This window comes from Ostrea edulis, chromosome 10 (assembly GCF_947568905.1).
Source record: "Ostrea edulis chromosome 10, xbOstEdul1.1, whole genome shotgun sequence".
NCBI classification, from domain to species: Eukaryota; Metazoa; Mollusca; class Bivalvia; order Ostreida; family Ostreidae; genus Ostrea; species Ostrea edulis.
In genome coordinates, this window is record NC_079173.1 from 28608913 (window position 1) to 28633495 (window position 24583).

Genomic DNA, 24583 nt, shown 5'->3' on the forward strand with positions numbered 1-24583 from the left:
TCTATTAATAATAATAAATTTCATTCATATGTCGATTCGATATATCCATGTGAGCAGGAAATAAAATACACCACAGAGTCGTCCACTTCTGCTTCATAGTTAGATATCTCATTGAAAGTAGACATTAAGGGCAAACTGACAACTCGATTGTATGACAAACAGAATGATTTCATCTTTTCCATCGTCAACTTCCCATATTTATGTAGCAATATTCCATTATCACCTGCATATGGTGTTTATATCTCTCAACTGATTCGATACGCAAAAGTTTGTTCTGCGTATGGTCAGTTTTTAAATCGAGGCAAGCTACTGACAAACAAGTTGATGGTGCAGGGGTTTCAACAGTATCGATTAAAGTCAGCATTTTGCAAATTCTATGGCTGCTATAACGATCTAGTTTGCCACTACAACCTATCATTGGGTCAAATGCTGTCTGACGTGTTCCATACCGTTTGTTAGGCTGTTCTTGCCACACTGATTTCAAGTACAGATAACTCCGCTTACCTGATCAGGATGTAGGGCTCACGGTGGGTGTGACCGTTCGACAGGGGGTGTTTACTCCTCCTAAGCACATAATCCCACAATCCCACCTCTGGTGTGTCCAGGGGTCCGTGTTTGCCAAATTATCTATTTTGTATTGCTTATAGGAGTTATGAGATTGATCACTGTTTGTTATCTTTACCTTTCACAAGTGGCGGCTGCATTATGTAAACTTCTGTCTTAAGACAGATCAGAGGAACCTGAGGATCGCTGTCATATAACAAACTGAATTTGATGAAATAACGAAGAATTTTGTTTCTTTGTTTCTGTATGTGTATGGTTTTTTGTTGTCGTTGTTGTTTTTTTTTTTTTTTTTTTGTTTTTTTTTTTTTTTTTTTGGTCTTGTTTTGTTAAATTATCATTAATATCATTATTACACATTAACGAAGTCTTGAAATTATCAAAATCTACTACATAAGATTCTCTGTGATGAAGTAGAGTTTACAAATTTCATATGCGCTTCCAACATGATTGAATGAATACGTTGGAGAAAATGAAGAAGGGGACAATTATGTCGAACTGTTTAAAAATAAAAACAATTGAAATTACGTCGTCTTCTCTTTTTTTCCGTCTCAGCACAAAGTTCCGTGTAAAAAGGGGGTGTTAGCAATCTGTATACATGCTTAACAAATCAATCTCCTAATTATGTAATTTAACTGCCTGAAAGAAAAGGGATTACTATTGATTTCACTTAATTGATTGTCTACGATAAAGGGATATATTTGATCGGGAGAAGAAAGTTTCATTCAAGAGCCAACTTACAGGTAAGGATTTCTGCTACAATTCAAATGTACAATGTACGATGTAAATTCAAAACTTAATTGTCAAAATTTAAACTCTTTCCACATGATATAAAAAGGTCGAGACTCGTTACTTTTTTTTTTATATAAGAATGTGTTTGAAAAAGATCACTATTTTGATTTTAGGAACAGGTGAATATGAAAGTGTTTTAGTCGTCTCCACAGTTACAGTCTCTATATGAAATAAGATGAAAATGTTACCGTATGGGTCCTTGGTGCTTATTATGAATACATATTTCAAAAAAAGTTTGGATCCATTTGATATAGAGGCTCTAGTAAGCGGGAAGAAATTATAAAGTTAAACCAGACTTACCTAGAAGGTAAAGTTTGACTGTAATTTCTTTGACGAAATACTAAACCGGAACTTCAGTTTTCGTTTTTACTTATATTTTGGTTACATGTACATGTACCAAGTGGTTCATGCTTCAAACATATTGTGCCACGACAAATACCAGAAGTGGTGTAAATCAAATGTGGATTCTAAAGAACTTTTACTAAAATGGAAATAGCAAAAATTTTCTTAAATTAGCATCAAAACGTATGACTCTTCAGCACTTTACCCAACCATTCCTCAAGGTGAATTTAAGACTAGACTTTATGACATCACATAAAGTTACTTCATTAATGAAAATGAGAAGAGGGAATATTCATATCTTGTGATCAGTCATTCAAAAATTCACTTTGGTAAACATCACTCTGATTCTACGCAAAAGTAAACTGAAGATGATGTTAAAGATTCCGGAGTTCCTAATTGACAATATCTTCATAATATTTAGTGATAAGGTCTTCCAACAGTCTGTCGGAATTTCCATGGGCACGAATAGTGCTTTATTAGCTGACCTGTTTTTCTATTTTTACCATGCAAAATTTATTCAAAAGCTTCTCTACATAACAATAAATATTATCTTTCTGTGGCTATCAACTCGACATTTAGATATATCGACGACCTTTTATTTATAAATAATAATAATTTTCATTTATATCTCGATTCGATATATCCCAGTGAATTCTAAATAAAAGACACCACAGAGTCTTCCATATATTCTTCATACTTAGATATTTTATTGAACATTAAATGTTAACGACAAACTAACAACTCAATTTTATGACAAATGGGATGAATTCAGCCTCTTCAACGCCAACACTACATATTTAAGTTGCAATATTCCATTATCAACTGCATCTGATATTTATGTATCTCAACTGAATTGATGAGCAAGAGCTATATCTGTGTATGGTAAGTGTTTAAATCGAGACAGGCTACTGACAAACAAGTTGATGTTACAAAGTTTCAACAGTCTCGTTTAAATCTGCATTTTACAAATTAAATGGTCGTTATAACGATTTAAAAATGCTTTCTGGCATGACATGTTTCATATGAATTGAGGCAATTTTTCATCCACTGACTTTGACCACGAATTACTCCGTTTACCTGGTCGAGATAGAGCTAGGGCTCACAGCGGGTGTGACTGGTCGACGGGGGATACTTACTCCTTCTAAGCACCATTTCCCACCTCTGGTGTGTCCAGGGGTATGTGTTTTCCATACGTTTATTTTCTATTCTTTATTGGAGTTATGAGATTTGTCACTGTTCGTTATCTTCACCTTTATAGGAGTTATGAGATTTGTCACTGTTCGTTAACTTCACCTTTATAGGAGTTATGAGATTTGTCACTGTTCGTTAACTTCACCTTTATAGGAGTTATGAGATTGATCACTGTTCGTTAACTTCACCTTTATAGGAATTATGAGATTTGTCACTGTTCGTTATCTTCACCTTTATAGGAGTTATGAGATTGATCACTGTTCGTTATCTTCACCTTTATAGGAGTTATGAGATTTGTCACTGTTCGTTAACTTCACCTTTATAGGAGTTATGAGATTTGTCACTGTTCGTTAACTTCACCTTTATAGGAGTTATGAGACTGATCACTGTTCGTTAACTTCACCTTTATAGGAATTATGAGATTTGTCACTGTTCGTTATCTTCACCTTTATAGGAGTTATGAGATTGATCACTGTTCGTTATCTTCACCTTTATAGGAGTTATGAGATTTGTCACTGTTCGTTAACTTCACCTTTATAGGAGTTATGAGATTGATCACTGTTCGTTATCTTCACCTTTATAGGAGTTATGAGATTTGTCACTGTTCTTTAACTTCACCTTTATAGGAGTTATGAGATTAATCACTGTTCGTTATCTTCACCTTTATAGGAGTTATGAGACTTGTCACTGTTCGTTATCTTCACCTTTATAGGAGTTATGAGATTGATCACTGTTCGTTATCTTCACCTTTATAGGAATTATGAGATTTGTCACTGTTCGTTATCTTCACCTTTATAGGAGTTATGAGATTAATCACTGTTCGTTATCTTCACCTTTATAGGAGTTATGAGACTTGTCACTGTTCGTTATCTTCACCTTTATAGGAGTTATGAGATTGATCACTGTTCGTTATCTTCACCTTTATAGGAATTATGAGATTTGTCACTGTTCGTTATCTTCACCTTTATAGGAATTATGAGATTGATCAGTGTTCGTTATCTTCACCTTTATATTAGTTATGAGATTTGTCAATGTTCGTTATCTTCATTTTTATAGGAGTTATGAGATTGATCACTGTTCGTTAACTTCACCTTTATAGGAGTTATGAGATTGATCAGTGTTCGTTATCTTCACCTTTATAGGAGTTATGAGATTTGTCAATGTTCGTTATCTTCACTTTTTCACGTCAGAGCACAGTAAGTTTGGGTTAATCATCAGCAGGATTTGGAAAAAAATACTTATCATGCGAACTGATTAGCAAGTAATGAAGTATCAAGACGTCATTAATTGTATTTTCAGAATGGCTAACATTTTTGCGATTCTAGTATCGGCATGTCTTTGTGCATTAGTCCAGTCCCAGGAATCGGATTTGAACTCCACCTCCGCATCCCCACCGGTACCTCCAAATGTAACCAGTCACGGGGACGTTCAGATTATCTACAGAGACGACTTGATAAAGGTCATAGAGAAATACGGGATTACTGATGACGACATCATGCTCGTCACCAATAAGTACAAAGAGGGCAATCCACCAACGGTGATGAAAATGATGAAAAACGAGGATACTGGGAAGGAAGAGGTATATAGATCCCATACATGTTCCAGTAGTGAATATTAGAGGATGGCCATTTGATTCGGGGGGGGGGGGGGGGGCGCTATATATAGATCCAGTAGTGAATATTAGAGGATGGCCATTTGATTGGGGGGGGTATATATAGATCCAGTAGTGAATATTAGAGGATGGCCATTTCATTCGGGGGGAGGGCTATATATAGATCCAGTAATGAATATTAGAGGGTGACCATTTTATTCGGGAGGGGGGGGGGGGTAATCCAGTAGTGAATATTAGAGGATGGCCATTTGATTCTGAAGGGAGGTATATACACTGGTATTAAACTGATGTACGTAACTGCAGTTACGTACATCCCAAGGTGGCGGAAGAAGAAACGGGTAATTTTTTCGATTCAGATTATATCTTATCCTATCAACTATTCAGTGATATTAATTTGTCAAGTTTATCTATTTCTTTACGCCTTATCGTTCAGAATGGTAAAATCCGTTTGTTTCTCCTGAATGGTCGAGTTAAACCCCTGTGTAAAAACACACATGATGTACGTAACTCTTAAATATTTTTAGTTGATGTACATAATTTTCCTGTATGATGTACGTAACTGTGCAATTCACTCGTAGTTCGACAAACCCTAAAGCTTGCTTTCTAAGCAGCTAAACAAACAGAGAAGTAATGCACATACTTTGTGGCAGAGAAAGAATGCCATTAGCGATAAAAAAAAAAAAAAAAACCCTCATTCTATAACCTCTTGAGATATTTGATGCGAACAGATGCTGCACAGGGAAAAAGGGGAGGGGGTATTACTCCAAATTTTGTACCATTTAAAGACTATGCCTATTCTTGGGAGGATATATTTTGAAGTTTTTTGGAGGTCCAACAAAACCGTAATATTTCTGTCGGGGGGGGGGGGTTAAATTGATGTTTTTGGGGTTAGTTTTCTTGGTATTTTGAAGGGGTTAAAAATGTAAAGGAGAAATTTACATCATTATCATTAACTTGTGTGAATGTTTCACAAGCTTAGAAGATCTTGAGTTTAAGAAATTATATATTTTTTAGGTTATGTAGATTTTCAATAATTCTTAATTATTATTTTTGGGCGGGGTGGGTGGGGTGCATAGATATTTGGGGGATGTTTTAACCAGTTATTTCTTTAGGATACGTTGACAAACATGATTTGTTTGGTATTCTTTTGCTGCAATACTACGTAGACTCAATTACTCTGCTGGAATTAACTCTCCTGGAAATTTTTCAGGTGATCTTCAGAGCTCTAGAGTCTGATTTGATTAATAAAAATTTTATCGCCCGCCGTTTGCGGGAAAAAAAATCTGTCACGACCCCCCCCCCCCCCCCCCCCAACCAAGTTAAATGACCGGTCCCTTATCCTTTTGTTACAAAAACATGGTTGATGCTCTACTTGCTCATACATTAACGAATTTGGTTACCGTTGAAGAATATTTGTGGCGTACTTTGAATGAAGTTTATCAGTGATTGTGCAATTTTTTGATTGATAGCTCTTTAACTTATAGGATTATAGGTACTACATCATAGATATGAAAGAACGTTCCTAAATCTTCTTAAAAGAGCTTAAATTGAAAGTTTGATTTGATGGCATGTTGTTAGCATTATTTAACATGCGATTTTTATTGATGAAGGCATTTTATCGGGCTTATTGAATGAACAAATGAATAAAGGTTTAATGGAGATCTTTTGAGTTACGTACATCTTTTATGTTCAAATCGGAAAGTTACGTACATCATATTGTGAAAGTTACGTACATCAACCTACGTATTTCAAATACCGATTGCAGCAAATTCCGGGCAGTATCATGAATACTTTGGGTACAATTGTAAACTATTGATATAAATAGACATCTTCTTTCGTGAAGTGTATTTCACTTTGCTTTCTAAAAGACAAAAACATCGTTGATTCTTCTTCCGCCATCTTGGGATGTACGTAACTGCAGTTACACACATCAGTTTAATACCCGTGATATAGATCTAGTACTGGATATTAGAGGATGACCATTTGATTCTGAGGGGTGGGGGCTATATAGATCCAGTAGTGAATATCAGGGGATTGGTTGGTTGTATATTGTTTAACGGCTCGAGAATATTTCACTCATATGGAGACGTCACCATTGACGGTGAAAGGTTACAAAATTTAGGCCTATGCTCGGCGCTTATAGTCTTTGAGCAAGGAGGGATCTTTATCGTGTCACACCTGCTGTGATACGGGACCTCAATTGTTGCGGTCTCATCCGAAGGACCGCCCAATTTAGCCGCCTCTTACGACAACCACTGGGTAGTGAGGACCTAATCTATCCCGGATCCCACGGGGAAATGTTGATTCTGGGAGAACGTCATTCACCAGACAGTATGTCAAATGATGAGTACAAGAGGCCCACAAGCATTATCGGTCACCTGAGTATTAGTCAAAAGTACCACTAGTGCCAAGGCTTATGGAATCTTGTTCTGCATATCTAAGCTACATGTAAATTCTAATATTTAGAAACAATATAAAACAAGATGTGTTCATATGAATGCCCTCGAAAGCGCCTATACTGATGAGAGGCTTTACATGATATAGTATATGTAACATTAACACGATCAGATAAATTTGGACCTATCCTAAAGTCCAAACGAATTCAAAATTTTGGTACATCCTTTCCCGCTTTTGCTAAACCAGCAGTTAGTTTTTATACTGTAACAGCAAACATCACAATTACAATTTTGGCTCCACCCTGGAACCAAAACCATTACTTCCTGGGATTCTGAAATTTACAATTTTGGTAAAGGCTTACCTGCTCATTCCAAATATCCATTTAGTTTTAATTTAGCATCGATAGCACTACAGAATATGTCATTTAAATGTTTTACACATAAACACTATGTACCAAGTTTGGCCCCGTCCTGGTGTCTGAACTGCTACCCCGGGGATCATGAAATTTACAGTTTTTGGTAGTTGTGGTACTGCTCTACATCACTTTGAATATAGTTTTTCTTACACATCAATAGATCCATTACTTGCTAATGAAATAGAATGCGTTTATGCAAAATAATTTGGTCAATTTGATACATAATCATTGTATTTCAGTCTGTTACATAATCTTTCAGATGGTGGAGGTGAATCTCAAAAACTTCATTGCGGGGGGCCACGTGACTGACCTAACACCAATCTTAGAATCTCCGGAACCACCAAAGATTTCAAAATCTCAAAATGAAGTCCCCGAAGCCGTAACGACTAGAGAGGATATTCTGGCAAATCTCCGTAAGCGAGAGCGAGATCTTCTTATGAATTTGGAGAGGAATCGACAAGAATACGAGCGGATAGCGCAAGCGTTAATGGAGGTCCGAAAAGAAATTGTTATGAACACGCCTGATGAATATGATATGATGTCTCGTGGTACAATTCGACTGGGTGCATCACCGGAAAGAGATGACCCGACCCCGGACGCTGCAGTGCTACGAGCATTATTTCGTCGAGCTCAGAGACAGGCTCTTATCAGAGACTTGGTGCGGAGAAACATCATGCGAAGACGATTAGCAGCCTTGACTGGTTTTCCACCTAATCCATCCAGATCATCGTTCCAACCCTCAAGGACTCTTTTAATACCAGTACGGCGATCAGGGATACCGTTTTTCCTCAGAGTTAACAGACGACCACAATTGACCATCCGCGCCCCAGCAGCAGACGACACTCAAGTTCTTACAGAACCGCGACAGCTTCCAGTTGTAGTCGATGAAAGAAATACAGAAATCCAGACCAAACCTTTCGAACCAGTCCCCAGAGTCACAGAGCTCGTGAGCACCAGCGCCGGAGACAATGATAACGCATCTCCATCTGGTGTCCCCTAGGTCGTTCTAGGGTTTTGGATAACCCTATATCCATTTAGCATAAGTTTACAATCGTCTGAAATTAAAACAACACGCATTAAAGCGAATTAATATAATGTTGTATTTGTTGTGCTTGTTGAAAAAGAATTAAGAACTTGCAAGAATATGCAAAAATTTCTGTCATCGTTCTACGTTGTTACAAATAAGTGTCAGCTTATGAATTATAGAAGCCCTCGAAAAGCAACCGATAGCCCCTTCACCCATTTCAAAGGAAAATTAAGATATACTTTGATTATCAAATATCAACTCTTATGATCATACGCTGCTCAGAATACCCATATTGGTAGCAGATGAAAGACTTGTCCAACATGTATCATTATAAAGTATGCATGTACTGAAAGAATATATACTGAGAGAATAGCAAACTGATAATAGGGCACAAAGAACGGATTATGTTTCTAGGGTTTTTCTCCACCACCACCCCCCACCCCCCATCCCTCTTTTGTGGTGAATAATAGCGACTTTACATCATTCTTTAAATTTTTTAAATTGAACATTTATTGGGTTTCTTTGGGGGGGGGGGGTATTACATTCAGACAATGCTTACCTCGAGGAATATAATGGCAACTTTATGAACTTTGCGACAGAGCGATCGATCTCATCTTGTGTTTCGTTGCCGTGTTAATCTTGATTTCCACAAATTAAGTAAGTGTTTACAATTGTTGGAAAGTTAAAAAACGTTTCGAATTGCATATATTATCCACGAATCAGGTCTGAATTTGTATGGGCAATATACGTCAAATGAAATACACCTTTAAGAAGTTATTGTGTTGTTCAATGACGAAAGTGAAAAATCATACTTCGGAACCTCTATGTATTCCTTTAGACACAGTTTCTGTTTTTTCTTCCGATGAACTGGTGGGGTTTCGTAATGTACCGGTAATTTTAACCGATAAAACAGAAAAACAATGGCGTTAACACCAGACAATTAATCCCTTTTCTGTAAACATATCAAATCTGATCTCAAAACAGACGACGGACGAATTGTGTCTTGTAGTAAACAAATCGATAAAGTCAATAATTGCAACAAAAATAATCTGTGTTGAAAACAGTGACTGCAGTACACCGCATATGAACTTTAAACAATCTGAATGACACGTTACATCTAAATACAGGATCTGTTCTGATCACTGGCGTATTACAACAAACAAAAACTATACTAATTCATATATGTTGCAACACATTTACTAGCCGCAGAACTGTAGCTCTCTGAAAAAAAAAACTATTCGGAGAGATCAGCTGATAGGTACCAATATATTTTTTTCAGAGAGCAGTCCTGCATCTACATATTTACATGTCCCTGTGAATTTACTATTCAGTTCAAACTATATATGAAATAACGCCTGTTTCAAAACGAGTTTTAATCTTAATAGTGTACATGATCATTATGAGATTCTCGATCATCCCTATACACCCTCACGTCTTTCGGAACTCCGTTAATTCGGATTGTTTGCGTCCGTTTCATGTTTACCCATCATTCGATTGGATGCATCTAGGAGAGGCAGTTATCAGACATATGGGTTTGTTAAAAAAGAAAGTCTGGCGTGAAGGGACTCGAAATTCAGCTAACAAGCAGTGGTAATAAACTTCAATTTAAAAGTATACAATCTGTGGTATAAACAAGCCATTCGTTGCTGTATTTTGACGACAGAGAGAGAGAGAGAGAGAGAGAGAGAGAGAGAGAGTTTTATGGTTTTATTTATTTTACTTTTTTTTTCAATCTGATTATCACAAGGATAATAAATTTTGTATTTTAACGATTAAACAAATTATAACAAATATCATTATCAAACATACTTCAAGCTGTGTTTCAAATAATAATCTAAAACATGACATCTCGCCAAATAACGTAACAAATAATCATCTAAAACACGACATCTCGCCAAATAATGTAACAAATAATCATCTAAAACATGACATCTCGCCAAATAACGTAACAAATAATCATTTAAAACATGACTTCTCGCCAAATAACGTAACAAATAATCATCTAAAACATAACATCGCGCCAAATAACGTAACAAATAATCATCTAAAACATAACATCGCGCCAAATAACGTAAAAACACCTAATCCCACTTCTTGATGGTTTGCTCAACAAACGGAAAAAAAGTCGGTGAAAATTGGAGATTGTATCATTCCCCAGAACTGATTTGTTTCAACGAAAAGAATATTTTTATTTCTAAAAAAAAAAAAAAAAAAAAAAAAAAAAAAATAATAATAATAATACGAATTGAAACATTACGAAATATCTTAATATTTAGTCTGGTTATTTTGATAAAGTGACAAAAAATAAAACGACATTTAAATAATAATGCTAATAGTTACTACACTATTGGTATTTCATAATACGAGTACTTTTGGTCATTTTTAATATTTTTTAAATCAGATTTCTGAAAATAATAAATGTTCTAATCATATAATATGATGTACGATGAGATCATATTGCCGACCTTCAAGGCGTCTATTTTTAGGCCGCCAATTTTGCCTACCACTCTGTTGGGTTCAGGTGTCGAATCTTCTACATGTTCCCGTGCGCCACAGGCATATTTTCCTATTGATTTATTTACGGAGATGAAACAACACATCAAGGGAACGAAACGATGTTGTCATCACTTCGAAATATGTGCAAAATCTAAAGAGGGGAATGGCAGAACATACAAATATACCCCCTTCCGTATAATTATGTCATATAATGATCATTTTCCTATTCAGCGGGAAAAGAGGGTATTTAACATTGTCCTAACTTTACGAGCATTTGTAACTAAATTCCATTGTCTAGGGTCTCTCATAAAAAACTCACTTGCGCTTTTGCAGGTTTAATGATCGAAATTTTGGGCTAGCGTCTTGATTCAGCTGAAGTTGTAAACAATATTCACTTCATTGAAGATTCCAGAGGTCATGAACTCATTATTCCAAGTTAATTAAACTCTATTTGTCTTCTTCAATGATTATTCATGATTAGTCATTCATTGGTTGATTATCAAGCGATTCCTACAGATAAATGGCAATTTCCCCAAGAGCTTCTAGTGCATTACAACTTTATAGCCTTTCCTAATGCTGGTAAGATTTTTCTAGCAACGTGTTTTGTTTTTATTTTCAAACAAAATCATATTTCATTACAAATAGTTACAATGTGTACTGGGTGATGATAGGACATACTGTAAGAAAAGTCTAACATTATATATATATATATATATATATATATATATATATATATATATATATATATATAAAGTCAAAAAATAAACTCCAATACTCAAACTTTTATCTAGATAAATGTTTGAGTATTGGATTTTATTTTTTGACTTTATTCTACCCCGATACCAAGAAAAAAGAATTTATTGAATATATATATATATATATATATATATATATATATATATATATATATATCATATATCACATACATCTTTCTATCTATTTACAGTCACGACAATGATGACACACCTGTACAGGTTTTTCGCGTTTGCGATTCTCAATTTTATTCATCAAAATCAATGTTCTGGAGCGCGAGCTTCGAATGAAATTCACACTCCACCCGAGACGTTCGGAATCACCATCGACACTCTAGCACCAGAAAGTCTTGCCCAACTGCCGCCGGCGAAAATAGCTGAAATGATACGCAATCTGCAAAAATGGTCAGAGGATATGCGGCATAAATCCACAGAGTATGGTAAAGAACAGAGACATGGAAAAATGCAGAGATTTTTGTGTGTCGGTTATGGAAACTGTCAAGAACTTTTATACATCGAAAACGGAGAAAACCCGGAACAGTATCTGGAAATTCCAACACCGGACAACAATGACCCCTATCGGAAATATCTGCCCGTTGGATTTTTGAAACCCCTAACTTTCCAACAGACAGAGGAAACGTATTACGAGTTGAATAAAGACAGGCATTACCGCTCGTCCCTCTATCCGGTCCCATTAATCGACAATGAGGCGGATATGGTGAGAAGAAGAAATACTCCTGCGTTTTAAAGTTACACCAAGAACGATAACTCTCAATACCTACATATTCATGCCATATTTTGATAAGAATCGCCATCAGCTCATATATATATATATATATATATATATATATATATATATATATATATATACACTGTACACTAGAACAGATGTACCCCTCTTTATCTCAACAGCAAGTTCATTTTGAATACTAAAGGAAAATACAAACGTACTTCTACAAAGGAATTTCACCTTAACTTGGTTAAAATCTCTCTCTCTCTCTCTCTCTCTCTCTCTCTCTCTCTCTCTCTCTCATCAATATATTCATCTTGAAGTTTATCCAAGAGTTTTTATTGTAATCTCTGTGCTTTCTATAAAATATTTCAAACATATCGTTTAATTTTGTTGATATAATTATGTGTTCATCCCTAATATGGTGAGTTTCCCCGTGCCTACGAACAATGAAAATTGTCAGCTGTTCGGAACAACCTACTCCTTCTTCGGGAAAAACATACGTAAACCACATGACAAGAACATGTAGCATATCCAGCTGATCAGACGGTTTTTTTTATGAAGTTCGATCTTCTTATCCGAACAAAAACCGTGTGGTTTATCATAGATACTAGCTTTTGTTAGTTTACTTCAGAAATCGTGCTGTTTTTGTTCATTTCTTAAGTTTCACGAGTAATTAGCTTCTTTAATTGTCCCGAGGAAGGGACGGGCTGTCCCGAAAATTTAACGATTTGCATTGTTCGTATCGAGGGCTAATTTTAGTGCTTTCTATAATTTCTTCTTTGATCTTGTATCTACTTTGTACTTTTGGGTATGGTTCTAATGCTCTCTCTCTCTCTCTCTCTCTCTCTCTCTCTCTCTCTCTCTCTCTCTCTCTCAGTGTGTGTGAGTGTGTTTTGTGCTACCTATAGATATATGTGTGGTCCTGACAAACAGCGTTTTGTTGTTACATGTATGCGCTATATAATCCATACTTACCCCAGATCCAGTCCACTAGTGTTGTGAGGGCTTACATTACTGCACTCCAGACCTGAATGAATAGTGCCTGTGAACTACACCGATGTGCTCTATAAAACAATTCATTCGTTTTGAGAGTTACAAATCATTATCGTAAAACATGTAATGGTGTATATATAGCGTGGTCAATGGAAATTATATCGTACTTTATCAGTGCATGATCATAATATACTTGACAAATTTACATAGAAATTTACGCAGGGTGTGATTTACTAGAAATACGCGGGGAAAAGTACGTGTGTCCTCCTCTCGTTATTAATTGTAATATCATGATTATGAAAGAAACTAACTGAGACAAAAACCCAGAGTAGTAGAATTAATAATGACATTTAAATATCAATGAGTTCGGGCTCACAGGGGTACATTCACCGACATTCGGAAAAATAACATCCATACATTTTATTTACATGTCGATATCATACAAACGAGACGGGATCGTTTTCGATTAAAATTAGCCAAAACGTTGATCGCAGCTTGATTTTTATTTTCGAATATAAAATACAAATATGTTGGCATGATATTCATGTTCTCGTCAAATCTTCTTTGGTAATCTTGTTTTGGTCAATTTATACACATTGTTACGTATTCAAGCGTAACTAATTAACAAAATAACTAATCAAATTCCATCGATAATATTTCATATTTTCGATGCGGAGTTGAAATTATGCTGGATTGATATTTCATTTTGTTTTCCGTTTGAAACATACTGCATACATCCTTTAAGATAAATGACAATGTTTACACATTTAAATTGTTTTTAAAAAGTATTTTGAAATTATTATTCCGCAGCAGACACATGTGGCAGCATTATGAAAATCAAAATACAAGCAAATCAACGGGTAGGAAAAGTACACAGTTCTGGAATGTGCATTGTGATTTATTACATTGTTAAATCTCATCCGGTCGGAAATTATTTAATGAGGAACATGTGTGACCTTGAGTTTTGATAAGAGTAATTTAAAACAATTGAATATCATAGTATCAATCAAGCAGCAAACAAAGAACATGTTCTGATACAAGTCAGATGAATTCGGATTAAAGGTCTTCAATAAACGCGATTCATTCATACTGCTTTGTTTATATTCTCAAGGTCACGCCACGGGCGGATCAGCGATAGAATATTTCATCAACTTATGACAGGCGTTCTCTTAAAATCAGATTACTGAGGTATTACGTTACTTCATGGACTCGGGATTAACGATAATGTTACTAAAAGAGAAGAAGTTGTGTCATCTAGAAGGCGAAATTTTAGATCCGCCAAAGTGACTTCTTGAGCGCTGGCAAATATTCAGCACTGTCATTGGTCCCATGCTGCAAATGAATGACGTACGCAGAAATTTCTTTCATGCACATGCGTCATCCTTGTCAATTTATTTCTCTGTGATGTGTTACGAATTTTAGGGGAAGATTGCTTACTTATGCGGAAGAAGGACGGGCTGTTTTAAGTCATGATGAAGCCCCCCTGCCTTGAGTGACCCTTTTTTTTTTTTTTTTTTTTTAGACAATCAAAGATATCATGATAAAGTTTCTCCAGTAATCATAAAAAAAACAACAACATACAATTAAATTGGGATGTGCAATGCTATAAACATTACATTCGATTCAATTTAGTTTAAACAATATTTCATTCAGAATTAAGTTTACATTTATGTTTACAAACTATGCATCATAATAAAAATTGAAAAACAATGAAAAACAACAATATTCATGCATTAGATTTTTGTTAATTTACTACTACCGTAAATGTTATTGTGTGTGTGTGTGTGTGTTTTTTGTTGGGTTTTTTTTTTTTTGTGTTTTTTTTTTTTGTAAATTTTATTATTGTTATTGATACATTGGATGGTATGAATTTCAATTACATTAAGGGCCAAAAACAATCGTGATTTGGTCGGAATCAGCAAGATACTTGCGCAAGTATATCTACTTATACATTTACAAGATTTATTCTTGCAATACAGTGCATTCTGGGAAGGGAACGTAACTGAACTCCAAACCGGCCCTATCATCAGCTGACAGTATCCAAAGATTAAATCATATGTTGCACGCCATGACACATCCGTGCATTTGGTAAGCATAGTTAAGGAGAACCATGCAGTACTCTATGTGTGATGGTAAAAATCACGCTTGGGCTATCATGAAACGAATGGACACCCATTCTTATAAGGTTGAATTGTATAACCTTTTACATGTATTTTATAAGGGCTAAATGAGTTTAGTCTGGTTCTTTGTTATACGGCTCGTTCTACAAACGGAAGACTTTAACATCTGGAAGTGGTGTACAGCTTTGACCCATGCTTTGCTTGCATCCAAGCCTGTTGCGTGGTTTTTAGCTTTACGTACCGTCAAGAATATTTCGCTCATGTTGAAGCGTCACCAGTCGGAAGATTAGAACCATGCTTAGCGCTTTAGGCCGTTGCAGTGAGGGTTCTTTAACATACCAACACCTGTTCTAAATGCCGAGCGTTTGGCGAAGGAGCAATCACTACGTCTTAGATTGTACGCGACCATGTCACAAGCGGGGCTTGAACTACCCCCCACCCCCCACCCCCACCCCTCTCAAAAGCTCGGGTTCTACGTTAACTTTCACTTCACACACCAGCGCCTTGGAGAAGGAGCGGCCATTACATGGACCTATACGTAAATTAGACGCCTTAAGCTTGACGCGGTCGTTTGGAATCGAACTTCGAAGCTTCCTTTAGCAACACGAGTGTTCTGGCCACTAGGCTACCACAACCGAAATCAAACAAGTACTAATTATGCCTGCACTACTTTTTTAAAAGTTGTATGATCTTTTAAAATTTTGTTCTGACATCTTATGCACGCCTGCCAAAATTACCAGCAGTACGCTTTATGTATTGTTTAATTTGACCGATTTGTTCCTCGTGTAGGTGTAAATGTACCAATGTACTGACCTAGGCAATACATAGCTTTAAGGCTGTGCGTTGGGTTTAGGCACTGTAGTGGTTTTAGGCAAAGTATTGGTTTTAAGCACTGTAGTGGTTTAAGGCAAATTATTGGTTATAGGCAATATATTGGTTGTAGGCCTTTTATTGGTTTGCGACGCTACATTGGTTTGACACTATGCATTGCTTGGCGCACTGCATTGGTGGTAGGCCATGTGGTGATTTTCGGCTGTGTATTAGCTGTAGGTGTATATAATGAAGAAAAAGAAATCTATAATCGATTTTATTTCATGAAAATGCATTTGCAACACACAAAATTCATTTATTATGTGAACGTAAGATGTATTCCAATACATTTCGAGGTCGCGGGTTCGACATACCCGAATGGTCACTGTTTTATGCCAAGAGCTCGGCGTTACATGTAACAGCAAATGTAGTGGTTGTTATGTTACAAACACTTTTATCATTAATCAAGTCAAAATTTGTTATAGTTCATCTAAAGCTGGTTATGTCTCAGTATCAGTAAAACATTCTCAAAATCAAAACTCGGGAAGTGAATCAATTAAAGGCGCTAACGGTAAAGATAAGGTATAGTGATCAATCTCATAATTCCTATAAAGAATACAAAATTGAGAATAAGGCAAACACGGACCCCTAGACACACCAGGTGTAGGGTCAAGTGCTTAGAAGGAGTAAGCATTCAGTGTTGACCGGTCACTCCCGCCGCGAGCCCTATATCTTGATCAGGTAATCGGAGTAATCCGTAGTTGAAATTAGTATGTAAAGAATGACCTAACAGTTGGTATGAAACACGTCAGGCAATATTCGACATAACGACAGGTTGTATTTGTAAATTAGATCGTTATAGAAGTTGCGAAATACTGACTTTGAATAAGATTGTTGAAACTCCCGTGATATCAACTAATTTGTTATCATCCTGCATCGATTTAAAAACTGATCATGCGTAGAACATGCTCTTGTGTATCGAATGAATTGAGACAATCATGAGTTATTTACATTTCCAATGTTTTGCCTTTGATATATATCTATTATGATAACCATTTCCTCATACACGCGCAGTAATTGTGAACAATTCAAATCTTGACAAATATTATAATAGTACTTTTTTACGGCTGGGAATTCCGACAGAGATGAGAGTAGAATATAAATACATATATCATAATATGAATTTCATATTTGAAAGATATGAGGATGGTTATATTTTTCATAAAACAGGTCAAAACTGGTATGATTTAGCGGTGCCGTAACAAAAAGAACTGATGTAATTGTCTGATGTCAGTAATAGTGACTAAGACACCCGGAAGAAACACTTGTCTGACAACGTCCGAAAAATTGACTTCCACCATCCACATGGAACAGCGTGCAATAATTAAATTCTGTGTTGACCTTGGGAAAACTTCGACAAAAACAAAGCAATATAGGAAGGGATACATGAAATATTCCCAGGTTGTTGATTTACAAGTGACATAAACAGTTTACCGATGGTGTGTTCAATTTTGGGGATATACTTTAAGAAGTGGAAAACGACTCTTAAGTAATGAAAATAGGAAATTCTGTATTCATGACGGTATTATGAAAGACAGACGCCTTAAGGTGAGAGAAGACGCGTCTATTTGTGATGTTAGCTAATCTTTAGTTTTATCTTCACCGAGGACAGTAAATGGTATTCTACTAATTCTAGTGTACATGTATTTGATTCATGATTAAAGAGATGGGAGAAATGTGTACCGTGTACAGGTGACAAACCGCAACGTTATAGAAACGCCCATCCGGCTTGGGCTGGGACATGTATATACTTGTATAGGTACAACGTTATAGAAACGCCCATCCAGCTTGGGCTGGGCCGTGCGGGTTGTACGTGTATATACTTGTATATGTACAACGTTATAGAAACGCCCATCCAGCTTGACGTTAGACTGGGCCCTGTGGGTTGTATATACGTGAATAACGTTAGAGAAACGCCCATCCGACTTGACGTTGGGCAGGGCCCTGTGGTTTGTATACGTGTATAACGTTAGAGAAACGCCCACCCGGCTTGACGTTGGGCTGGGTCCTACGGTTTGTATATACGCGTATAACGTTAGAGAAACGCCCACCCGGCTTGACGTTGGGCTGGACCCTGTGGGTTGTATACGTGTATAACGTTATAGAAACGCCCATCCAGCTTGACGTTGGGCTGGACCCTGCGGGTTGTATATACGTGTACAACGTTAGAGAACCGCCCATTCGGGTTGACGTTGGACTGGGCCCTGCGGGTTGTATATACGTGTATAATGTTAGAGAAACACCCATCCGGCTTGACGGTGGGCTGGACCGTGCGGTTGTATAACAAAGTATTGATGCTAATAACACATTCGAGTATTGCGAAGTGCTCTCATATTTGTATACTTAAATGATTATGTTCCATATCAATGTTAGTTCACACAATTGCCACAGTAGTTGTCACAAAGAGAAAAACAGCAGGTGCTTACGAATGTTTTTGGACAGCCCACGTATGTGTGTACACACGCGGTTGGTACATGTACAGATGTTTACCAAAACATATGCTGAAAGTCCATTATCAGCTGCGACACAATCTCCAGAACTGCTTGAAAACAAATCTAGTAAGTTGATTAATATTCGAGTATGAAATATGTCAAATACCATATTTTTGTTAAAGACTGTCGACCGATTTAAACAGCTTTGATGAGATAATCTAATTTTGTTTTGGCCATTTGAATGTTCAGCGCTGGCGGATGTAAACGAAAATTAATTTTTTTTCAAACTCTAGACGCTGTGGCTACGGATGGGTTCTTGATAATATATGTTTCTCAATCACAGGGTGGCTCATTGTACAGGTACGGCGAGGTTGTATTTCTAGTCATGCTATAGTTACATGTCACAGTGTGTAAGTACTGTTGAAATCGTGTGAATATATATGCATCATGTTCATATTTTGCATCCATTGGTCGTATGATGACATCTGCATGGTTGTTCAGACAGACTGAAAAAGCGCGTGAAAATATCAAGGCACCAAATATCAAGTCAATGCATAGATTAGCAATGCAGAAAATTTCCAACTTTTGATTTTGATGTTGGGGTAATGTTTATTAATCAACAATATCAAACATGGTGTAGATGATTTATACATGTATGTGTTGAAGGTTGAACTAGTGAAATGTTTAAGGTTCGGGATCAACCGGCTGAAAATCCATTGACCCATGTATCACAAAGTTCAGAGCGCGAAAACTTCTGTCAGAATTACAAATACCCCATGTCTCAAAATGACTGACCTATCTCTGATATATTCATTATAGATATTGTTAAAGTTTTTTCTACTTTTTGTAGACAAGTTAAATTCTTTAAAAATCATATCCATCCAAACACATTTTACTTTACCATATGCATGTCTGCAAAAGAAAGGTTTTATTCAGCCAATTGTGCCAAACGCAACCAACTTTAGAAGGAGGTTTTGAAAGGATACGCTATTTGAAATATCAATGATTAACGTCAATCATCAGGCGGGATTAATTTTGATATTCTCTTCTCAACAAAATTACATGATAATTCGTTCAGTCATATACATTTCAAAATGAATTTCATTTTTGAAAATGCGTGAGTGTGTATAACCTCATATGTTTAATTTAAAAAGAATAATTTTTAAAGTTTACTTAAGATTTTTATTTCTGGCACATTTCCTACGAGTATTCGTCACAACTGCAACATATTGATGAGGAAATGGTTATCATTGCAACTGCAAATATATCAAAAGCAAAATAAATCAACAAATTGGAAATGTAACTATTTTTAGTCAGTTGGCTGATCGCGAAATTAGTTTCTTCTCTTTTAGTTGTAAGTTCATCGCTGCTTCATTGACATATTTACATACGGGGAATTGACGAATTCGAAAATGGACTTTTAACATGTATACTGCGAAGTGTAAACATGGAAACATGAAATGTTTATCAATTGGCAGAAGTATCTTTGCGTTACACATTTTATCCCGTTGTCGAAAACATGACTAAATTTGTTAATACATTTAAATAGGACGTGCATCACATGCAAATTCTTATTAACTAATTACTTTAACTTCGTTATTTAGATATTCTATTGATTCACGCGACTCTTGTTAATTCAAGATAAAATCTTAAAAGCTTAAAACACGTGTTACGTAGAATATACACCTAGAATAAAATCAAGAGGGGGAAAATTTTAAACTATGAACTTTGGCAAACTTTGTAAAATTAACAATTAACTGATTTGCGTATCGAAAAAATAATATGGACAAAATTTAGAAATGAAAGAAAAACAGACACAAGCTAGTACCTGATAGCCGACATATCTGGAAAGTTTTATCACACTGAACACAGAACAGGGTAAAGTAAATTAATAAAATATATATCTTTCTTTTCAAAGAAAGGAAAACAACGGTTACATTTATTTCGGATAGATATGCTAATAGCGAGCATTCACGAAATATCAAATGAATGTTAGACATGTACAATGAAATGAACCTCAACACATGAATGCTCAGAACAGCTTGTTGTAAATCTTCCGTCGTATTAATCTTTAATTGTGTCTCGATCTCTTTCTTTCTGTCAATTGACCGATTAAATGTCTTGTCTGAACACACAGAGAGTATCTCTAATCCAGCTTAATGCTGCCAAATGTCGACCAATGCCAGCGCCAGAATGATTTTGTATTTTATTTAAAGTTCCCTCCTCGCCCCTCTCTCTCTGCGTTGAAAACAACATAGGCTAGCAGTTAATAACGACATTATTCACGAGAAATAAAAGTGCCAAAATGCCGCGTTTCTGGTGAATGGACATTTTTATACCATACAATCACTAGTAAGTCGTTTTTTTTAACAATCTAATTTGACAATGTTCAGTTTGGTAGCAAATATGACGCAATGAGGTTCAAGTTCATAGTGAAAGAAATATATTTACATGTACAATAGGGTATTGGACATTTCAAGTAACCGCCGTAGCGTGAGTTGTCGGATGACCATCGCAGAGTACCCCATCATTGTAACTACAAATTATGAAACAGATCGATGGTTTTTATAATGAATCTAAAATTGAAAATCTAATACCAAAATGTTTCAAATTATTTTCCACGGTTTCTGTATCCCAAATTTATATCATTTCAAATTTTTCACCGAAATGGAATAAAAAGCATGTTGATTTAGACGGTCATTTCAAGTTGGAGTACTTCATAGTGTTTGAATGTGAGAGTGTTGTTTGTAATCCTATATTCTGCATTCTACACACCCTGATATAGAGAACATGTCCGCAAAAAGTGTCTTTTTATTCTAATGTAAATGCAGAATTTGTATCTTAAAAAAGGACGAAAAATTAATAATACATACAAAATATGCATTTGTCATATACTGAAATGACAAATAAAAAATATAAATGATATATTGCGTGTGTATTCATAAATATTCTTCACTGGTGATACCCTTGTCTTTCATAGTTTGCATAACTCAGAAACCCATTCACCCTTTGACTCCACACTTAAAACATTGAAAGTAGTACTCAACCCCCCTCCCCCGATTACTAACTTTGACCATAAGTCTATCTAACGTTCAAGGTCACCTAGTTCAAAATCGGCTTGAATTGGACATGTGTGGTTTTTGTTTAAAAAACAATACCCAGCAGCTTATTCGACAAAGCATGTACGTTGATTATATACCGAACGTTGCATATTGAAGACATCGACCGCTTCAGTACGAATGCATGTTGTTCAGTATCAGTTTAATAGAAGACGGAGCACTGCATCGCTTTAATTTTATTAATTTTGCCTGTATGAAATAACATAACCGGAATTTAATAGAAAACATGAACATATGTTAAACAGGTACTGCAGCCATCTGTTTTCATGTTTTAAAAATCTTTTATTCCCTTGCCAAATAACACAAACCCCTGTTACTATACCCAGCACTTGTTCTCCAATTTGTCAGAGATTCTACAAGGATTAAGGATTAAGATCCCCCCCCCTCTCTCTCATTAGTGAAATTTTCTTGCAGTATTAATGAATGGTTTGATCAGGAAAATATAAAATTACAAAAACCTCAGATCTGCATATATAAAAAGTATTATTGGTCGCATGCTTCTATGTTTAAACTGGTACAACTGATGTCAATTCATAATAGAAAACAACTCTGTAATCTGGGTATTTTTTTTTTTAAAAGTGCTTTACTCTTACGATCTAGACAAACTATCATCTAATATATATGTGAACTTGACTTATAACTGTATTCATGTATGTCCATCCTCTAATATTCACTCCACTTTTCATATTGTATACAGCTTTTTTTTTTTTTTTTTTTTTGGTTTATACTTTGTAATTGAATATGTATTATGCTGATGAGCCGTAAGGCTTAAAGCCAATAAAAATTACAATACCAAAAGAAACGGACGTGTCTCAGTGGACAACCACAATGTTCATAGTACGATGACGAACAAGCCGCTTTTAATTTTTATTATTTTTTTTTATGGCTGTGTTGTGCTCTATGTCAATGACGTATCAGACAGAGGAATGACTTTTACAGAGAACTGTTAATTTGAACATATTTTATTGAGAAACTCAAAAGGATCGGACAATAGGCGTAGATAATGCATAGAACTGTAGGTCATGTAACACATTCTCCACGCTAGCAATTCCGACACAATCGATGAACCTACAAAATATCAATTCCCTGCGATACTGGTACATATATGCTTATATAAATTTCTCGTAATGAAAATTCTAGCTATTCTGAGTTTGATACATGTAAGACTTAATTCAGTATACTGAAAAAGAAACCGTGTGGAATTTAAAAAAAAAAGTATATGAAAACTTTATGGAGGCTTTTCAAAATATTTCCTGAAATTTTAATCCACAAATGATTTTACTTATACCTAACCACGCATTCTTAAAACGTTTATGAGACCAAACAATTACAGCGTATTGAGAGCATCGACAGGTCGTGGGAGTAATTCTGTTAACACTGACTAAATTAAATACCTTGGCCTTAAAACCAATCCCTGATTTTTCAGCTGAATCGTTCGTTATATATGCGTCTCTTAAGGAGGTACTCTACATCGTCATAATGTCTGACTTCCTTTTAAAACATGGATGGAAAAATATATATCAGCAATATTTGCTTATTCAGTTCAAATATCATTACATAGCTGAGTAGCTCAGTAAATTAGCACGTCGACGACAAAAAGAGAAGAAGAAAAAACACGTCCACTACAGAACTGTAGATCGCGTGTTCGAGTCCAGCAGGGGTTTAAAATTTTGTGCAGATTGCTGTCTACTAAAACTGCATTTTTTGACTAAATTAAGTAAATTTGAAAGTTTTCAATTTCAAAATATTGTTGCACATATTGTCCACTTTTCATCCATATCAAAATTCTCTGGTGTAGCATACCTCCTTAAAGCTGTATGGTCCGACTTCCGACAAATCTTGTCTACCTTGCAAAAACACTATTAAATTATCGCATGTACGTAGTTATGAGGCTGTACGACATGCCATACATTATTTCGTCTGTTTTAATCAGACTTATTTGGTTTTAAGTCGGTGTTTACAAACAACGATAACTAGGCCATTTCTAATGCATATTTAAAAGATAAATCAAGTGACAGTCATGTGTCCAGTTCAGACTTTCAGAGGTAAAATCATCTTTGGTGTTATCTGTGTAAAGCTGTTTTGTTTATTACATTACCGTATCATAAGTGTTTCACGTTTTTGTAAATGAGAAAATAAAAATAGCAAATTCCTAATACGCTATTTAGACAGTTGTGCCTGAGTTATATACGTCATGTTGGAATCCCCTTATTACGTGTGGGACTATTTATAGACGCATAGCAGGCATGACTTCGAATCGGCGAGAAATGACACCAGTCTTAAAAGAACAGATCATATGTTTGAACAACGAAGGAAGAAAAAAAGTTCAAGATAGCAGAATTCATCTATTTACTGGACCCCATGCTTCACTATCTGAATCGAATATAATACGCATGTGCAAGAGTTCCCACCACGAGCGGCAAATGTACATGTATCTATGGGTTCTCACTAGATTTAAGGTATAATCTACAGATTATAAAGTCTCCCAAACGAAGTACTCGCTGTATAAAAGTAGCTTTTTCTGAGTACTACTACTTTCCTCCCTTGACAAAATCGATGCCAATTTAACTTCATTTAAAAAATCTGGATCACGAACACTTTGATTTTGAAGTTTTTCAAAAAAATCCATTTGTTTCCTTCAGTAAAACTGGTGTCACTTGACCTTGCTCCTAGCTTGTAGGTCCCAACATCCTCTCATCATTTTTGATGATCTCATGTCTCTATCAGTCCT

General features: G+C 35.7%; 3 protein-coding genes across 8 annotated transcripts in view; all 3 read left to right on the forward strand.

The window, feature by feature from the left end:
• The first annotated feature begins 889 nt into the window (after positions 1–889).
• On the forward strand, positions 890–8405 carry LOC125665705 (uncharacterized). The gene is made up of 3 exons (XM_048898491.2): positions 890–1304; positions 4186–4465; positions 7570–8405. Exons 2-3 carry the CDS (start codon positions 4187–4189, stop codon positions 8308–8310), a joined length of 1020 nt encoding a protein of 339 aa, XP_048754448.2. The 5' UTR covers positions 890–1304; position 4186; the 3' UTR covers positions 8311–8405.
• A 3383-nt stretch (positions 8406–11788) lies between these two features.
• On the forward strand, positions 11789–12392 carry LOC125665707 (uncharacterized). The gene has a single exon (XM_048898493.2). It carries the CDS (start codon positions 11791–11793, stop codon positions 12331–12333), a length of 543 nt encoding a protein of 180 aa, XP_048754450.1. The 5' UTR covers positions 11789–11790; the 3' UTR covers positions 12334–12392.
• Positions 12393–17570: 5178 nt separating this feature from the next.
• LOC125665695 (corticotropin-releasing factor receptor 2-like) overlaps positions 17571–24583 on the forward strand; it is a 42537-nt gene continuing 35524 nt past the window's right edge. The window contains exon 1 of one of the 6 annotated variants that reach the window (XM_048898462.2): positions 17571–17849. The gene's annotated coding sequence lies outside the window, so the exon portion shown is untranslated. Of the gene's footprint in view, positions 17850–18737; positions 18860–19026; positions 19094–20821; positions 21086–24583 lie in introns of those variants that run through there. The other 5 variants (XM_048898466.2, XM_056152403.1, XM_048898463.2 and 2 more) reach the window with 5 other exon arrangements.